The sequence below is a fragment of the Lemur catta genome, chromosome 24, assembly GCF_020740605.2.
Source record: "Lemur catta isolate mLemCat1 chromosome 24, mLemCat1.pri, whole genome shotgun sequence".
Taxonomy (NCBI): domain Eukaryota; kingdom Metazoa; phylum Chordata; class Mammalia; order Primates; family Lemuridae; genus Lemur; species Lemur catta.
Genome location: NC_059151.1, coordinates 5005960 through 5025781, shown reverse-complemented (window position 1 = coordinate 5025781; position 19822 = coordinate 5005960). Strand labels below are relative to the sequence as shown.

The following is a 19822-nucleotide window of genomic DNA, read 5'->3' as shown; positions in this document are numbered from 1 at the left end:
CTCAGGCACACGTGCCCTGGATCAGGGTCTCTAAACTGACACTCTTGACCTTTTGGGTCAGATGATAACTCTCTGTAGTGGTGCTGCCCATGGTTCAGCACCATACCCACCCCTATAACTCATTTATCATTTCCTGTTGTACTCACCTCGCAACATCCCGTCTATAGTTCAGCTCAACTCTGGGTGACTCCAACATCAAATCCAAGCAGCCTAATAGCACTGGAGAAAACTGCACAGCTGTGCTGACCGATTTCACTTTAAATCTATGACCACAGATTTCAAATGGACATTCTCTCAATACCGTCCAGTCATTTCTGATGCTATCTGCTTTCTCACACTCTGAGACAACTAGTGCACACCTTCCTTTTCTTCCTAAACCTGTTATACTCCTCTGCTTCTCTCATGCCCAGAGGGGGACCTTGCCTTGTGCATCATTGCGAAAACTGATGAGTATGGGCATCAGTTTGAGCATGGGTAAATGGAACCAACGAGAGTGAAATCGGATCAGGGAACCCACTGCCCAGAACTTTCTCTTCTTGGCTTGCTGAGCCTCCCTCTGGTTTTCTCCTCCCTCAGAAACTGGTCCTTCTCAGTCTCCTTTTCTGGCTCCTTCTCCACTGTCTGACATCTAATGGAGACGTCCCTCAGGCTTGATTTTGTCCCCTTCTCTTCTCATTTTCATGCTCTCTCTCTCTAGGTGAGCTTTCACCCAGGTTTTAACACACTGATTGCCACACTAGAAAAAAAAATGTTTCCTTGGGACCGTGGTGTCTTATTACGAAAATAGAATAAAAATTTCAAAAACAAAATGATCCTTTCTAATTTAATGAAAAATTTGTTATTTTTTATTGCTTTCTGTTTGTGAGTTGTAGGCAACTTGAAAAATAGGTCACGCAGCTCCCAAGGTAAAGAGACGTGTGAGTCACATACGCTTCACGAGGCCCCGGGCTCAAAACTAGAGTGAGTTAAATACAACTCACACGGCAGTTAATGTGTTAAGTACCATCTATAGTTTGATAGCTGCCACTGCAGACATCCTCCCTGAGCTCCAGACTCAGATGTCCCACTGCGTCTCTGGGTCTCCTCTCCAAGGACATTTCAAACTGACACCATCTGCATAAACCAGCTCCATCTCATACAGCTCTTCCTTCTGCCTCACTGGCCTTTCTGTCACACATACCAAACTTGTTCTTGCCCCAGGGCCTCTCTGTGTGCAGTTCCCTCTGGATCTAAGCATGGCTAAGACTCTGCTCAACTGGCACAGTCTCTACAAGGCCTTTCCCGACAGACCTTTCGAAAGAAGCTCCCCTCGTCCATCTCAAACGGCCCGTTTTGTTTTCTTCAGCGTACTTACCACTCTCTAACACAATCGTATTTATTTTGCATGACATGTTTACTGCCTGGCACGTCCTGTTGAGTTCAAATGCTTTGAATGAGGGCAGCCTGGCCTGTGTTATTCACTTGTGTCCCAAGTACCAAGAGCAGAGCTTGATACACAAAAAGCACTCAATTTTTGTTGACTGGCTGATTGAGTGGTAATGACAGAGCAACCCTAGTATAATCTCCTGACTGGCCCCAGCAGCACAGGAACCTTTGCCTCTGACCATTTTCTGTCCCAGGGAATAGAGAAAGAACCTATATGGATGTCAAGTTTAGAACAATCCCAATAATAGAAACCAGTACAAATTAGGAAAATAACTATGTATGCTTTTGTTTCCATAAAACATTTCAGAATTCACCCAGAAATATAATAATAAAGTCCTCTCTGTTAACAATTAAGAACACACCATAGGATGGTGTGGTGTAGGCTTTGGGGTTGGACTGCCTGGGTTTGAATTGAGCTCTACCACTTACTAACAGTGTAACTGGGTAAATTCACCTTTTCGAGACTCAATTTTTGTCATCTGTAAAATGGGGGAAATAACATCAACTGGAATTGATATGAGCACTAAACATGATCCATCAGAAGTACTTTGATTGGTACCTGACACATAGTTACTATAATTATTACTGTAATTATCATCATTAATTTTATTTTTATTGATTAATTTTATTAAGCAATGAATTTGAGTTTGGGAGTCTAATCTGTTAGAAGTTTGACAGATGAGGAAGTAAGAATTACATAATATTTCTTCAAAAGCATTCTTATAGAGGACCTTATTGCTTTAGTAAGAAATCAGAATTTATATGAATAATATAATGTTTCCAATACTGCTCTGAAATCTAGAGGAAAAAAATTTTTTTAAGTAACAGAAAGCATACCTGATGAGTTGTCACAAAGTTGGCATAGGTTCCAGCAAAAATGTGTTTGACTTGAACATCTGCGAGGTCTAAAAGATAGTCATAAATCCATACTTAGAGTTGTACAAGTAAAAAATAAATCTCATATATTACCAACCTGAATATACTTATTTATTGGCAATTTTTACTCTTCTAAATGGATTTTGACTACAAACGGCATAGAAGATTAACTTTGATCAGATTACATGTCATATATTTACTTAGTTTAGAATTTAGTTTTTCATGCACTTGCATAATGAAGCCAAGTTGACGTGCTTTAGAAGAGGTTTGATTAAATATATAAAAGCGTCTTTGAGCTTCAGAGAAGTTAGAAGTAAAAAAGAAAAGTGTATTGTTCTGAGGCTTAAGTAATCAATTTAGGGTCTTCTTTTGTGTTACCTTAATCTTTAGAAACAATTACCAAATACTCCAGGAGTTATTGCATTAAAAAAGTGCACAAAGTACAGATTTAAAATAAAAGCACTAGGGGAACTACTGTTCTATGAGATCTTTTTAAAGGAAGCTGAATAATATTTCTTGTCCAGTGACATCAATTAACACAAAATCATGAATTAGCGGGATTATTCATACCATGAGCAGAAATCAGGCAGCTAATGTCGAATTTCTCTGTCAGGGCCTCTGGACTAGTTGGATTGCTTGTGCAGCTTGGTCCTCGACCAAAAGACACTACCTGACCGGTGGTGTGCACATAGGCAAGGGTGTGATAACTACAAGAGACAGAATACACTACAATGAAGACCAAAGTACTCATAGTTTTGACAAAGATGACATCCCTTAACACAAAATAACAAATTTAATTTTACTAAGGACCCAGCTCCCTTATCACAACGTCAGGGTTAGCAGGTACTAAACAATATGGTTAACCAGATGGTGAGGGACTATTAACTTATTACTAACCTTAAAAATAGAATATTATTGATGAGTCTTTACTATGGTTTATATCATTTGTTTTAAGTGCAAGCATTTTTTATTTTTTAATGCATTGGGTAGAATCTCAAATACTCAAAGTATTCTCATAAGGTTATGCAAAACTCTGAATGCATATGCAAATAAACATTTTCTTCTACATGCATCACATTAATTTGATCTTATCCACTAAAGCAGGCAAGCTCTGCTATTTTTGTTATTAAACCACACCCCATCCTGTAGCACCTAAAAAGGTTGTCTACATACAGCAGACTTCCAATAATTCCTCATCAAATAAATAAAATGAAGGAAAAAAAACTGAAAAATTAAATTATATTTGAAAGAAGTAAATTTTCAAAAAGGAAAATGCCCTATAAGAGCAGCCACATATTTTAGGGTTTCAAAAGTTGATAACATTCCATATGAGTCATTTCTAAGTAATAAAATATAACACTTTCAATCCATTCTAGAAAAAAAAAATAGCCTGTTACCTTCCACAGTCTATCTGCGAAACGAAACCATCGATTCTTTCCACAAGTTGTGGACCTCTCTTCTCAGCAGTGGGGCTGTATCCCAGCTGTCCAGAGCTATTGTCCCCAAATGTGAACACTTTCCCGTCCTGTTTAAAAAAGGAGGAATCAGATTAATTTCAGGTTAAAAAAACAAGTAACTAAAAGCTTACAAATTAAATATCATAAGAGAGTTAATATGAGAGCACTATGTAAAATTTAAGCTCTGTGTAAATAGGCAGGGTCCTTTATTATTTCTAATGGTGAGTTAACATATTAAACATGAAAAATCATTGGCATTCCCTTAAAAACTAGGCACCTTGGAGATGTATCGTACAGCATAGTGACTATAGTTAACAATAATATTATACATATTTGAAAATTGCTAAAAGAGTAGATCTTAAAGATTCTCACACAAAAAAAGACAATGTGAGGTGATGCATATGTTAATTAGCTTGACTGTGGTAATCATTTCACAATGTATATCAAAACATCATGTTGTACCCCCATAAACATATACAATTTTTTTTAAGAGACAGGGTCTCACTCTGTCACCCAGGCTGGAGTGTGATGGTGTAATCATAGCTCACTGCAGCCTCAAATTCCTGGGTCAAATGATCCTCCCACCTCAGCCTCCTGAGTAGCTGGGATTACAGGCATGCACCACCATGCCCAGCTGATTTTTTCTATTTTTTTTTTTTTGTAGAGATGAGGTCTCTCCATGTTGCCCAGACTGGTCTAAAACTCCTAGGCTCAAGTGATAATCCCACCTCAGCCTCCCAAAGTGCCAGGATAATAGTCATGAGCCACCACGCCTGGCCTCGTATACAATTTTTACTTGTCAATTATAATGCAATAAACCTGGAAAAAAAATTCCTTTACTGTAGTAAAGACTCATCAATAATATTCTGGAAAAAAAAGAACCAGGCACTTAGTAAATATTTGTTGAAGGAAAGAATGAATGGTCAAATTTACTGGTTCAAGAATAACACCAACATTTAAGTATACAGTTGCTTTATTTGATCATTTTCCTGAAAATACTGTTTTTTCAAAAGATGATTCTTTGATTAAAAACAACTAGCTTTCTCCTTCCAACTAAGAATAATTTAATCCAAACAACTGAGAGTTTTCTAATTTAAGACATGTGTTTAAAACAAACAATAAAAATCATGTAGTGTATATAGTTTTTAAACAAACATTTCAACAACACAAATAGTTTTCAAGTCTATTCCTTATGGCTATGGAAAGAATCCACCCTGCTGGAAAATATTGCATGGCCAGGACAAGAAGGGGAGGAAAACATTCAGGAAGCTGAGTCATAATCGTGCCCCCTAAGAAATGAAACAAGGTATGCTCTAGTCTATAAAGTGGGTTATTAAGCCAAGCACAGTGGCTGCAATCCCAGCTGTAGTTCCAGCTACTCAGTAGGCTGAAGCAGGAGGATCACTTGAACCCAAGAGTTCTGGGCAACATAGCAAGACTCTGTCTCTAAAAAAATTTTTTTAATAAAGTAAATACATAAACAATAAAGCGGGTTATTGAAAACTATAAAAATTACTTTGTTGCTTCTCTAATAATTTTTATCTGTAGAATTACATTGTCAATAAATAATTGCTTAAAAGGATTCATTCCTATATTAATCTTATTTAGTAGGAACCTAAAAATATTTCCTAAAGCTGAAATTAGATTTTGCTATAGGAGCTTGAAAATCTCATGATCTGTATTTGGTTCACTTCTCCTCTTTAGATATTTGTACATTGAATAAATATGTCTAGATATTGACATATATTTTATGCTACCGGCTGAATGTTTGTGTGCCCCCAAAATCCATATGCTGAAATCCTAACCCTCAATATGGTGGTACTAGGAAGTGGGGACTTTGGTAGATGATTTGGTCATGGTGGTGGAGTCATCATGAATGAGATTAGTGCCCTTACAAAAGAAGCCCAAGAAGGACCCCTACTCCTTCCACCATGTGAGGACATGGTGAAAATTCAATAGTCTATGAAGCAGAAAGTTGGCCCTTATCAGACATCAAATCTGCTGGCACCCCGATCTTGGACTTCCCAGCCTCCAAAACTGTGAGAAATAAATTTCTATTGCTTACGAGCCATTCCGTTTATGGTATGTTGTTATAGCAGCCCAAATATACTAAGACCTCTTACTTACAACAATAATTAGTACATGTACCTTAACATTTCTATGGAACTTAAAAAATTGCAACACATTTTGGATTACCTGGGTAAGCACTGCAGTGTGTTCATAACCACAGCTGATATAAATCACACCTAGATTCTTCAGTGCACCAATTGAGACAGGTTTGTTGCTTTGTGCTGTTGAAAGAAAGCAGAATTTTTAGAGCGTAAGAAACTTGGATTTCATGAGTTTTTATATTTTTATATCTTTTATATTTCTATTATTCTTGTAATTCATTCACATAATTTTACAAAGTGAACAATAAGAGTATAAAACAGAAGGGAAACCCTGCTTTGGAGGAAAAAAGTGGTCCTTTAACATTTATTTCTGGAAGCTACTTAACCATCTGGAATGCTATTGGCCTTGAAAGCTAAGCTTCAAGACCCTCATCCCCAATAATACTGCCACCATGTTATATTCATCTGTCTACCTAACATAACAACAGCCAGGTTCTCAATGGAAAGAGTTTATTCACAAATGAATGACAGAGGATTGCAATCCAGGACATATCTACCATGATGGGCCATGGTCCTATTCAGGGAGGTTGAGGCAAAGGGAAACTTTTAAAGGCAAAAAGAAGTAGTACATGCAGGTTGTTTTGAAACAAAAGTTCATTGGTTACAGGGGCTCCTGGAAGGCCATGATGTGTGTACCAGCCATTGCTAGGAGATGGTCTTCACAGAAGCAACCCTGACTGCAAGGTTGCAATTTAGTAAGGCTACTTGCAAGGCTGCAGTTAGGAAAGGTTGTTACTGGAAAGATGTCCTCGTAGAAGGGGGCTTAACTGCAAGTTTGTGGTTTTGGCAGAATATTTTTCAATAGTTCTTGTTATTAGGCAAATATGTGCAAGTACCCTTCCTTCCTGGCCTCCCGACCCTATTTTATGAGGGTTTGACATTAAGGGACTCTATTTTGCTTCTGACGACTTCCACACATTTCTATCACACAGTAGGTGCCCTGCAAATATGTTATAATAATTGAGATAACAAGAAAAACCTAGCTCATGCTGAGATGGTTAAATGAAAGAGATGTAAGAGCACAGCACAGCACTGGTACATAACAGGTGCTAACTGTGTAGCCGAACGTGAAGAATTGAACAGAGGAGGATGGGGTTTGTGGAGATGACATCTTGGCGAGTTTTGTTTTTAGGAGAACTGGTTGTTTAGAGGAGTTTCGTCCAGAGTTTTCTTTAGAGGTTGTTTCCTCTAATGCTAGCAGTCTTCCAATCCAGAGGTTCCCAAACTTTGCTGCACATTGGAATCACCTATGGCAGCGGTCTCCAACTTTTTTGGTACCAGAGACCAGTTTCATGGAACACAATTTTTCCACGGGCAGTGGAATGGGGAGGAGGTTTTATATCCATTTTCATTTAGTTGGTATTGGGTGCAACCTGGGCATTGGAAATTTTAAAGGATCCTATATTGCCTATAATCCCAGCCACTTGGGAGTCTAAGGCAGGAGAATCACTTGAGCCCACAAGTTCAAGACCAGCCTGTGCAGCATAGCAAGACACCATCTAAAAAAAAAAAGGATCCTATGTTGGGCAGAATAATGGTCTCCCAAAGTCTCATGGTCTCCCATTTCCTAATCCCAGAGTCTGTGAATATGTTATGTTACGTGGCAAAGGGGAGTTCAGAAAGCCAACGGAATTAAAGTTGCTAATCAGCTGACCTTAAAATAGGCAGATTAGCCTGGATTACCCAGGTGGGTACGGTGTAATCACAAGGGTCTTTTAACTGAGGAAGAGGGAGGCAGAAAAGTCAATGTCAAAGTCGTGTGACTTAAGTAAGACTTAATCAGCCGCTGCTAACTTTGAAGAAGAAAGGGGTCTATGAGTCAATTAATGCAGGTGGTGGCTAGAAGCTGGAAAAGGGAAGAAAACAGATTCTCCCCCAGAGCCTCTAGCGAGGAAGGCAGCCCTGCTGACACCTTGACTTTAGCCTAGCGAGACCCGCGTCGGACTTCAGACCACCAGAACTGTAAGACAGTAAATCTGTGTTGTTTTAAGCCACTGAGTTTGTGGTAATTTGTTATAGTAGCAACAGGAAATGAATATAGCTGCCCAGGTGATTCTAATGTGACACAAAGTTCTGGAACCACTGTTTTAACCCTTGAGACTGCCCTTTGCCAAGCTGGTCTTCCACCTGGAAAGAAATAATGGTTTACTGCAAGAACACTGTTTCCTTACCTGGGACGTTTCTCCCGCTGAGGGCCAGCTGTCCTGCGGTGTTGCTCCCCCAGCCGAATGAAGTCCCACAGAGAGACAGGGCAAAGCTGTGGGCCCCTCCTGCAGCCACCTGGGCCAGCGGGATCCCGTCCAGAGACCTCACCCTCTGAGGGCTGGCTTGGGAGGGGAACTCCTTCCCCAGGCCCAGCTGCCCGTGGCTGTTCTGTCCCCATGAAAACACTTGGCTATCTAGAGAAGCAATGAAGAGAAACAGAATTGCACACATATTGGAATACCAAATTCAAGGAGAAAATACCACCCTAGTTCTACAAATCTTTTTTTTTCCAGCTTTATTGAGGCATAATTGACAAATCAAAATTATATGTAAAGTACATAATAAGATGTTTTGATAAAACATATACATTGTGAAATGACTGCCACAGTCAGCTAATTAACATATCCATCACCTCACAGAGTTACTTTTTGTATATGTGTGGGGGGAGAACACATAAGATCTCTCTTAGCAAATTTCAATTATACAATGCAGTATTTTTATAATAACTACAGTCACATGGCTCTACCTTAGGTCTCCAGGACTTATTCATCTTATAACTGAAAGTTTGTACCCTTTGACCAATATCTTCCCCTTTCCCCCACCCCTCAGCCCCTGGCAACCACCCTTACTTTCAGATTCTATGAGTTTCACTTTCTTACATCTGACATATAAGTGAGATTATGTGGTGTGTGTCTTTCTGTGCCTGGCTTATTTCACTTGGTATAATGTCCTCCAATTTCCTCCATGTTGTCCCAAATGGCACGATTTCCTCCTATTTCTATTTTTATTTAATTCTATAAATATTTAAAATATAAAACAGGAATAAAGAAGGAAATTGAATTAAAGTATTCTGACTAAAGGCAAAGAGGTGGTCAAGATCACCCTCAAATGTCCCTTCAAACAATGTCCACTCTTCTCCCTCCCAGTTAAGAGCAACCATGTTCCTTCAGCAGCTCAGGCCCAAAACTTTGGAGTCATCCTTGACTCCCCTCTGACACCCTCCAAGCCAGCAAATACAAAACTCCTACCTTCCAAATCTACCCAGAATCCAACCATTTCTTGAAGGATGGCCTTGCTAATAAACAAACAGGAAAAATAAACTATCTAACAGAAAGAAAAAAGAAGAGTAAACTCAATGCACATAATTGCCCCTTTGAAGGGAAAGATCACAGCACAACTGCCCCTTTGTTTGATTAAACACATGTCACTTAAATAGTTAGAGTTTGTTTAGCAGCCTTAAAGAGACCTGAGCAGACAACAGGGGTGTGGGCTCCCCCATCCCCAGTTCTTGCCAGACCACATTCCAAGGACTCTGATAAGCCACCTCACAGAGAAGAGAAAGAAAAAAGGGAAAAACAGACGCAGCCATTTCACAGCTATTTTCTGCTACCAGCTGGCAGCAATCTTTTTTTTTTTTTCTCTTTATCCCCATAGGAACCCTGAGCACCTTAGCATAGGGGCTGGCCCTCCTTCCTTCCTTCCTTCCTTTCTTTTTTTCTTTCGTGTGCCAAGCCCTTTCCTCTCTAGGGGAAAAACTTTTTACCTCTTTCTATCCTAATCTTTGTGTCAAGAATTCTTTCTCATTCCGCGCCACAAGTTCCCACCCTAACATTTCTCACCTCTCCATTGTATAAACTAAACATAAAATCCTAAACCCCTGCCAACTGAACAGACCCCCTCTTGGCCAAGTAAACCCCAGAAAAACTTTAAAACTGAGTTCTCAGCCATGAAGGAGCTCAGACATGCCTCCTAATACCTTCTCCCCTTTGGAGTTTAAACTAATTGCAAACTGGACCATGCAAGGCAAAGGTTAAGTCACACCTGCACACTATCAATTTATTTAACCGATCACTTTGGGCACTGTAGTTTGCTCTATGATTAGCAGACACCCCTTATCTTAACTTAAGCATTCTTTTCTACTGATTCCACGTCTGCAGACAAAGCTTTATTTCTTTAACCAATTACAAATGAAAGACTCTCTGAACCCACCAACAACCTATAATCTATAACCTGCTCCTCCCCCAACCTTGAGATGTTCTTTTCAGACCAAATCAATGTATACCTTCTATGTATTCACTTATAATTTTACCTGCAACTCCTGTCTCTCTAAAAATGTATAAAACCAAACTGTAACCCAACTGCCTTGGGACCACTTACTTGGATTTGTGGATCCCCAGGCCAGCAGTCACTCATATTTGGCTCAGAATAAACCTCTTTAAATTATCTTACAGAGTTTGGGTTTTTTCCATTAACAACTGTTACCATCTTAGCCAAGTCACCAACACTTCTCTCCTGGAAAAGGATCCAAAGTATACCTAGCTCCCGTGTTTGTTACATGACATACGTGCAAAGCATTTAACATGGTAGCTGGCACATAGAAGGTGACCAATAGATGTTAGCTTTTCATAGTCGCTGTGGAACAGCTGTAATAACGCATAAGACATTACCTTAGGAATACACAAATGGGACCTGTCCCTTGAAGGGAATCAGAATATGCCACCCCAAAATAGGCCACTTTGGCATAAGGATTATTTTGAGCTGAAGGCAATTTTAGAATTAACAGATGCAGGAACAGTTCTCTGCCCTTTCCTTTCCTACCTAAAACCTGGGGGGCAAAATGGCAGATTACTGGCGACCTCCTGGCTCTCTGCTCCCGGAGTGGGAGGCAAAGGATGGGGACAGCTACACGCGAGGGGGCCGCTTTCCCACAGGTACAGCATCGTGAATCTGCAGAGAAGCAGCGCGGGACAAGCAGCGCTGGGGACAAAAAGGTGAATCGGAGAATCGACCGCTGAGTCCGGAGAGTGCGAGACACACAACAGGGAACAGAGCGCGGGGACGGCCGGGCCCGCTGGCCGGCGGGGCAGTGTGGTCTGACCCCCAGGAGGACGACTGTCCCTGCCCGACCTCCGCACCCCCCGGGCAGGGAAGTGCCCGACGTCGGTGCGAGGCTGAGGCTCAGGTGACGGGCGGGTGGAGAGGAGACGGAGCCGGGGACATTCTGAACTCGCCAGCGCGGGGGCTGGGTCCGCACCGGGCGGGGCAGGGGCAGGTCTGAGCGGACACTTCCCGGACCGCGGGAGGGAGTTTGGGGACAGGCTTGTCGCCTCTGGCGCCCGCCGGGTCCGGACCGCGGGAGGGGAGGGCGGAGGGCGCGGCTCTGCCCCTGGAAACCGCCGGAGGTTCGGCCGCGCAGGGTGGGGTAGAGTGTGGGACTCCCTCCTGGCCGGGGCGAGGCCGTGCGTCAGGGACGCGTGGGGACAGCCAGAGCTCCTTGGGACGGCCCGCCAGGCCCAGCGCCCGCTACAGTCGCCTCCAGCGCTGGCTCTCTATGCCTGGGTGGCCGCCATTTTGGGGTCCGTGGCCTAAAACCGCTGTGGCGCGACGCCCTGGGCGCGGCCCCTTCTCCAGCCCTGCAGGGCAGGCCCGGGCCACCGACTCTGCCCTGCAGAGCAAGCCCCGCCACTGCAGGAGGGGAGTAAAGGGAGAAGCCGCTTTCTGAACATTCCGCCCCCAGCCACTTGCCTTTTTGTGCTGGCAGGTCAAACCTTGTCCCTGAAGGGGCGGAGAAACGAGAGAAGCCGCTTGGCCAAGACCCCCGCGGTGGCCTGGGGCGGCGCTTCCGCTTCCGCTCCGCTGCCCGGCTACTTGTATTTCCCGCCAACCAGACTAGACCCGCCCCTGGAGGGGTGGAGTCAAGACCAGACTGGCCCCGCCCTTGGAGGGGTGGGGGTCAAGACCAGACTAGCCCCGCCCTTGGAGGGGCGGAGTCAAGACCAGACTAGCCCCGCCCTCAAAGGGGCGGAGTCAAGACCAGACTAGCCCCGCCCTTGGAGGGACGGAGTCAAGACCAGACTAGCCCTGCCCTTGGAGGGGCGGAGTCAAGAGCACACTAGCCCTGCCCCTGGAGGGGCGGAGTCAAGAGAGAAGCCGCTTTCCGTGCAGCGGCCTTGGCAGCGCCGATCCCCCAGCCCTGCGGCCTGACTGGCTTGACTTCCCCTGGGCAGGGCAGACCCTGGCCCTACAGGAGGGGAGAAAGGAGAAAAGAGGTTTTTCTGGACTGCAACACGTGGTGGTGTCAGGCAACTCCCCTTCCCCAGCCCTGCAGGGTAGGCTACACCCTGGGAGGCAGGGAGAAAGGAGAAAAGTTGCTTTCTCTGTGTGACTGGGGTGAATCTGTGCGACCTTGGAACTAAGCAAAACGGGACAGACTGTTTAATCGGACCAATGGGTTGGTCTTCATCATCTGATAAGAACATAACACTAGGGCTGGCGCTTGGCACCCAGGCCACTGCCAGCTTTGGGGCTTGCGGTCTGGGAAGGAAAATCTTGGCCAGAGTCCTCACAATTGCACCAATTGACACCCCCCCCCCACCTGGAGCTGCCTCGCAAGTGTGGCGAAAGAGCCTTGAATAACGTATTAGCAGCTCTCCCCCAGCAGCAGATCAAGCAACCACAGAATTCTGTGCTCTCGGGCTTGCAGGCACTTGTTGCTCTTCTTACGCCACCTAAAGCGGCAACCAGGGCTCAAGTAACCCTTGAGAGTGACAAGTCATTTCCCAAAGATTGGGGCACTGCTATACCCCATTTGGGGGTTTAGAGCCCAAAACAAAGGTATTGGAATACTTTGATAATCGACTCCTCCATGCAAACTACAAGCAACAAAAGAGAGGGTAACCCCATAGCCCAACACAGTGTCTTCCATCGCAAACTAGCGGAGGGCAGCAGAGTCACTTACACAAGAGTGATTCACCATTTGGGAGACTAAGCAAGGGGTCCAAACTTACTGATCTCTCAAGAGGTGAAGACAACAGGTTAGAGACAACCCACAGGCTAAAACACCTCTAAAGCAATAGAGGTCCAGAGCGCATCTCCCCAGCATGGTCAAGGAATGTCCCTTTGGGTTTTCAGCATTAAGGCCATAACCCAGCCCCAGCACCCCCAGTTCTTGACAAAGTAGCCTGATGAGAAAGAATCAGCAAAAGAACACTAGAAATATGAAGGATCAGAGAGAAAAGTCTCCCCCAAAAGAAAATATTTGATCTCCATCAATAGATAACAATTTACATGATATGATTAAATTGACAGAGGGAGAATTCTGAATATGGATTGTAAGAAAACTCAATGGAACTGAAGAGAAAATAGAAACCCAACATAAAGAAACCACAAGAATGATACAGGAAATGAATGAAAAATTCTCTAAAGAAATTAAAATACTATGGAAAAACCAAACAGAAATCTTGGAAATGAAGGAGGCTTTCAAGGAACTTCAAAACACAGTGGAAAGACAAAGCAATCTTAAGCAAAAAGAACAAACTGGGAGGTATCAGTCTACCAGACTTCAAGCCGTACTACAAGGCTATAGTAACTAAAACAGCATGGTACTGGCACAAGAATAGAGACATAGACCTTTGGAACAGGACGGAGAATCCAAAGGTGAAACCATCCGCATATTGTCATCTAATCTTTGACAAAGCAGACAAAAATATACACTGGGAAAATAATCCCTTTTCAATAAATGGTGCTGGGAAAACTGGATAGCTACATGCAGAAGATTGAAACTGGATCCACACCTCTCACCTCTTACAAAAATCAATTCTAGATGGATAACAGACTAATGCATGAAACCTTAAGAATCCTAGAACAAAATGTAGGGAGGACTCTTTCAGACATTGGCCTAGGCAAAGAATTTGTGAAGAAGAACCCCAAAGCAATCACAGCAGCTACAAAAATAAATAAGTGGGACCTCATCAAATTAAAAAGCTTTTGTACAGCCAAAGAAACTATCATTAGAGCAAACAGACAACCTCTAGAATGGGAGAAAATATTTGCTCTCTACAAATCTGATAAAGGGCTGATAACAAGAATCTATCTAGAACTCAAAAGAATCAACAAGAAAAAATCAAACAATCCTATCAAATAAATGGGCAAAGGACATGAACAGAAACTTTTCAAAAGAAGACAGAATAATGGCCAGCAAACATATAAAAAAATGCTCATCATCTGTAATCATTAGAAAATTTTCAAAAGAAGACATAATAACGGCCAGCAAACATAAAAAAATGCTCAAAACCACAATGAGATATCACCTAACTCCAGTGAGATTGGCCTGTATCAAAAAAACCCCAAAGCAACAAATGCTGGCGAGGATACGGAGAGATAGGAACACTCTTACACTGCTGGTGGGACTGCAAATTAGTGCAACCTCTTTGGAAAAAAATTTGGAGATACCTCAAAGACCTACAAGCAGAACTACCATTTGATCCCGCAATACCACTATTAGGCATCTACGCAAAGGAACAAAAGACATTCTATAATAAAGACATCGGCACTCTAATGTTCATGGCAGCGCAATTCACAATTGCAAAGATGTGGAAACAACCCAAGTGCCCATCAATATGTGAGTGGATCAATAAAATATGGCATATGTATACAATGGAATACTACTCAATTTTGAGAAACGATGGTGATCTAGCACCTCTTATGTTTTCCTGGATAGAGCTTGAACCCATCCTCCGAAGTGAGGTATCACAAGAATGGAAGAATAGGGACCACATGTACTCATCATCAAACTGGCACTGACTGATCAACACTAAGGTGCTCACACAGTAGTAATATTCTTTCGGGGTAGGGAGCTTGGGGTGGGTAAACTCACAACTAATGGACACAGTGAGCAGTGTAGGGGGGGAAAGGGCAGGTCTCAAATCATGGTTGGGATGTGGCAAAGTCATAACACATAACTAAAATGTACTCCCATAATTTCCTGAAATAAAAAAAAATTTTTTAAAAAAGCTGGGTGTAAGTTTCCCTTTGTAAACATGCCCCCATTCTCCCACACCACGGGGAGAAGAGCAACTTTCATCACTGGAGACAAAGAGTTGACACTGAGATGAGTCTGCGTAAACAAATCTTAATAAAATAACCCTTTCTTCCATTAGTTTCTGCATGTAATTTCTAGTCACTTTCCCACAATTTATCATCCCTTGAAGCCCAAACTCCCTCTCCTTTCTTAAAATGGTATATGTTTCCAAGTCTAACCACTTCTTTTAGTTTCACTTTTCTGTGAACTCCTGTACTCGAATATATTAATAAAAATTGGGTTCCTTTATGAATGTATCTTCTGTTCATTTAATTCTCAGCCCCCCAAACACTAAGCATAAGGGGGTCGTTTAAACAGAGATAGCCCTTTATGGCAATAAGACATGAATTAGGCACTATTTAGAGTACAATAATAACAAAGAAATTGGGAAAAACATTAGAACAACATATCTTACAAAACCTGGAAAGTGAAAAATGTCTAAATGCATTAAAAATAAACCCTAATGCATTCAAAATCAATAGTTATCATTCCTATTCAAAAAATTACTTCCTAATGACACTTAGAGATTCAAAAAGTGTTTTTTACCTTTTGATAATGCCAGGGAGTGGTAATGTCCACAGGAAACTTGTATTATTTTTATACCAGTCAGAGTTGTTATTTTCCTATAACAAAAATGATACAAAATCTGTTAATCCTTATACAGGGTGAATTGCCAAGTGAATTACAGATATTTAAAAGAATCTCAAGTAATACGTCTGGCCTAGGAAAACAATTTCATCTGCTTGTAATTCTGTAGTACCTTTATTCTAAAGCCCTCAAACTGTTTTTAACATGATATCAACATGTACAAATGTACAGGACAGAATCCAAAACAGTATATATTGCAAAAGGGATTTTCACTGGGCTTTGATACATTACATAATGTACTAATATTTACTCTATACTTACTGGTCTAATAGAAAAATAAATTCCTTTATACACATATAGCATAGGGCTTCAGAAGTTATAGAACACCAACACCTTGATCACCTAATTTGAGCTCTGTGAGATAAAGGAATCATTAGGTTGAATCATACAAAATTGCCATTTTTGTGGATCAAAACCACATAAAGAGACGGAGCAGAGACCCCTTTTAGGGGCCTGCCAGGCTCCCCGCAAGGCATGTAAATAAACGAAAAATCTTGAGTCCCTTCAAGGGAAATTCCAGGCACCTAGGTAGCCTTGAAAAGTAAATCAGTGAACTTATGAGCAACAAGACAGGAGTAACAACAGTCCCGCTATGGAAACTAAAAGATGACATCCGAACATGTGTTCTGGAGTTATTTTTCAGAACCCCCCATCAGGTGGAAAAATGAAGACAGGGAGAACTGAGGACTGAACTCTGACCATGGCTCTTTGTTCTAAATTTCTCCCCGAGGGGTCTGGAAAGAGCCATCCCCACATTAAAAGTCCTTTCCACTGACCCCAAGTTTTAGACAAGGCCTTCCTCCCTTAACTAATCGCTAATCAAACACTCTCTGAATCCACCCATGACCCATAAGCCCCCACTTCAGATATCCTGCCTTTTGGGGCCAAATCAATGTATAACTTCTGTGTATCGATTTATGATTTTGCCTGCGACTTCTGCTTTCCTGAAAAGTACCCTTGCCTTTAAAAACCCTTGCTTGTAAGCTAGCAGGGAATTCAGATCTTAACATTAGCTGCCCGTTCTCCTTGCTTGGTGCCATGCAATGAATTACCATTTTCCCCGGCTGCAAATCTTGGCATCCGTGTCTGGCTTTATTGCCCTGGGCCGGCAGATCCTAGCTCAGTTTGGTAACAATAACTACCAGCAATTTCATATCGTTGAACCCAGCAGAAATGTAAGAGATCACAAGTTGGAAAACTAGACTCAAGCCCTGGTCTTTTCATTCCAAGTTAAATGCTCATTTCCCCAAGTCCCATCGGTCTCTCTCATGGAATTTAATGACCAGAGGAGGTAACAAGAGGTAACTTCCTAGTATTAAAAAGCACGGCTTTGAAAATTCCCTAAGCATATAATTCACAAATACACAATTCAGAGCTGACTGATTGTCACATTACTTGTCCTGGGAAGCTGTTTGTGAGGAAACATGATATTTCTCCCCATTTTACTAAGTGAAATATTAGGACCCAGTGGCTTATGACAAGCCAAAAGGTTATGTTGAGAGCAAAACTTCCTCTTTCAACTTGAGTCCAGCGTTTGGGGGCCTGCTAATTAATTGACAATAGATTAACAGGAAAAAAGGCAAGGTGTTTTTACACATGTGCTCTATTGCAGAATAGCCCAAAGTGAAGGTTTATATATATCAGTGTCATAAAAGGGGAGTTTTCAGGGCTTTCCATGGGAGACAATGGAAGGTTCTATGGGGCTTTTTAATGGTAATGGTATAGGTAGCTTGTCTTCCTGGCAGCTGAATTTGCAGGAAACTCCCCCTGAGGGGGGTTAATGGCAACTGTGTTTTGGGGGAGGCTCTGTTTCAGTCAGATAAAGGGAATTCAGATAAGATTTCTTTCTGCATCTTCCCTAGCTCATATGTTTTCACTTTAAAATTATCTCTATACCACTCTAGGGGGTCCAAGTGGGTCCCTACAGTTATAATCCAGTAGACAAGATTAAGAATGGAAATACTTACTTAGGTATAAAATTTATTTCCTTAAATTTGCCAATCCCCAGCTGCCCTTCAGAACCGGCTCCCCAGGCGAAGACCCTCCCTTTGTGGCAGACGGCCAGGGAGTGCTCCTTCCCGCAGCTCACCAGATCCACATTTAGAGTATCCAATGCCCGAATAGGTTCTTTGGGAACAAAAACAAAGCAAAACAACCCCCCCCCAAGATAATTAATTTAACAACAAGTTTAAGACAGCACTTTCCTTCAAAAGGAAGGGTCAGTCACTCAGATTCCTTGTCTCTTCCAATGGTCTTTTGAATCAAGACCTAAAGTCCAAGCTAAATGTCTGGAGGAAATCAGTGTGTGTTACCCTGTCTTTATGGCATACAGCTGTTTTAAAACGATCAACTAGGCTGACACAACTCCAGCACCTTGGGTTCCTCTGTAGGCCAAATGAAACCCTACTCAGAGTGAATGGGCCCAGCCTAGCCCACGGAAAATGAAACTTAAGCTTAACCAATCAGAAACCACCAACTTTTAAAAATGTTAATGTACCTAAGTATATCACTTAACAGCTGCTATTTAATTGAGGGGGCATTGTGGAGGGTGAGACCTCTAGGGACTATGACACTTGACCAAATGTTTGTCTATGATAATGGTAGCAAAACCTAGCAAAATAAAGGGCCCCATGGAGAAAATGGGGTCACCTTCATTCTACTCTTCTGTCTTCCCAACCCTGAACATTGAGAGCAGTGACGCCCCTGCTTAGAAGGAAACCGGCAAGGAGCCAATATCTCACGAGTGTGAGAGGCAGGTGCCAGATCCTCTAACAATGAAAGCGAAGAAATATGCCCCATGGAGTCCCTAAATGTGTCCACAAATGAAAACCTGATCACACTTCCCTACAAGGCAATCTAAACTATTTTCCCAAAGTGTCTGTCTGTGAATCACTAGAGGTTTGGAGTTGAGAACATCATTGCCAGTAAAGTTTTTATAACACTTAAGGTTTTGTTTTTTGTTTTACCTTTGCGATCTTATGTTTTCCAACTATTCACTTTCAATCTATGCAATGCTAAAAAATTTCCCCAAGGCCGGGCACGGTGGCTCACACCTGTAATCCCAGGACTCCGGGAGGCCCAGGCAGGAGGATCGCTCTAGGTCAGGAGTTCGAGACTAGCCTGAGCAAGAGCAAGACCCATCTCTACTAAAAATAGAAAGAAATGATCTGGACAGCTAAAAATATATAGAAAAAATTAGCCGGGCATGGTGGCACAGGCCTGTAGTCCCAGCTACTCCGGAGGCTGAGGCAGGAGGATCGCTTGACCCAGGAGTTTGAGGTTGCTGTGAGCTAGGCTGATGCCACGGCACTCTAGCCTGGGCAACAGAGTGAGACTGTCTCAAAAACAAACAAACAAACAAAAACAACTATATAGTGACATGATTTTTATAAAGATTAAATATATACATTTAAAAAAGACAAGGAGGAAATGCATCAAAATGTTAGCAGTTGCCTTTGGGTGTTGGAAATACAGATGCTTTCTTTCCCGTGTTTCTGCAATAATAGGTAACGGTAAAAATGCTATTATATATTTTTTAATTTTAAGAAAAAAGATGCCCAGTGGTATTTCTGAGGGAGCTACAGGTGTCCAACTCCCAAACCGCGTTTGCGAGCTCAGACTCGCGCCTCCAGCCGGATGCGTGCGGGTGGGGACTGGTCGGAAGGCGAGCGGGAGGAACCGCATCTCGGCGCAGAGGGGCGCGGCCCGGGTTAGTTTCTGCTCTCGGTTTCGCTTTGGACTTGAATTGGAAACAGAAACAAACCCGAGGCACATCCGGAAACCGAAACCGAGGAAGCTGCGCCCCGGCAGCGCGGAGCATCGTTATCGCGTCTCTCGGGCCCCGCGGAGCCCCGGCTGCCGGCGCCCCCCGCCCGGCCCGCGCGCCCCCGCCCCCGGGTCCCCCGCGCTCACCTGGCCGCTCCGCGCGCGGCACGTCCCTCCGGCCCAGCTGGCCCCGGCTGTTGTCCCCGCACGAGTGGACCGTGCCGTTGGCCAGCAGCAGCAGCGAGTGGCGCTCCCCGCTGGCCGCCTGCAGCAGCCCGGCCACCCCCGGGCCCGCCGCCCGCCGGCGCCGCAGCCCCCGGGAGCCCGCGCCCTGGCACAAGTACATCCCGCACCCGCGCTCGGCCGCCGCTCGGGTTCCGTGCGTCCCGCCCGCACAGGCTCCCTCCCGGGCGCTG

At 43.2% G+C, this 19822-nt stretch overlaps 1 protein-coding gene across 1 annotated transcript in view; it reads right to left on the bottom strand.

Annotated features, from left to right (window-relative positions):
• Positions 1-19822, bottom strand: part of HERC6 (HECT and RLD domain containing E3 ubiquitin protein ligase family member 6) — a 46074-nt gene extending 26252 nt beyond the window's left edge. Inside the window, exons 1-8 of the mRNA XM_045536809.1 lie at positions 19554-19822; positions 17609-17768; positions 15540-15616; positions 8101-8328; positions 5955-6049; positions 3699-3826; positions 2872-3008; positions 2263-2330 (exon numbers count right to left, since the gene is read on the bottom strand). Of these exons, the coding sequence (XP_045392765.1) occupies positions 2263-2330; positions 2872-3008; positions 3699-3826; positions 5955-6049; positions 8101-8328; positions 15540-15616; positions 17609-17768; positions 19554-19752 (1092 nt within the window). The 5' untranslated portion in view covers positions 19753-19822. The remainder of the gene's footprint in view (positions 1-2262; positions 2331-2871; positions 3009-3698; positions 3827-5954; positions 6050-8100; positions 8329-15539; positions 15617-17608; positions 17769-19553) is intronic.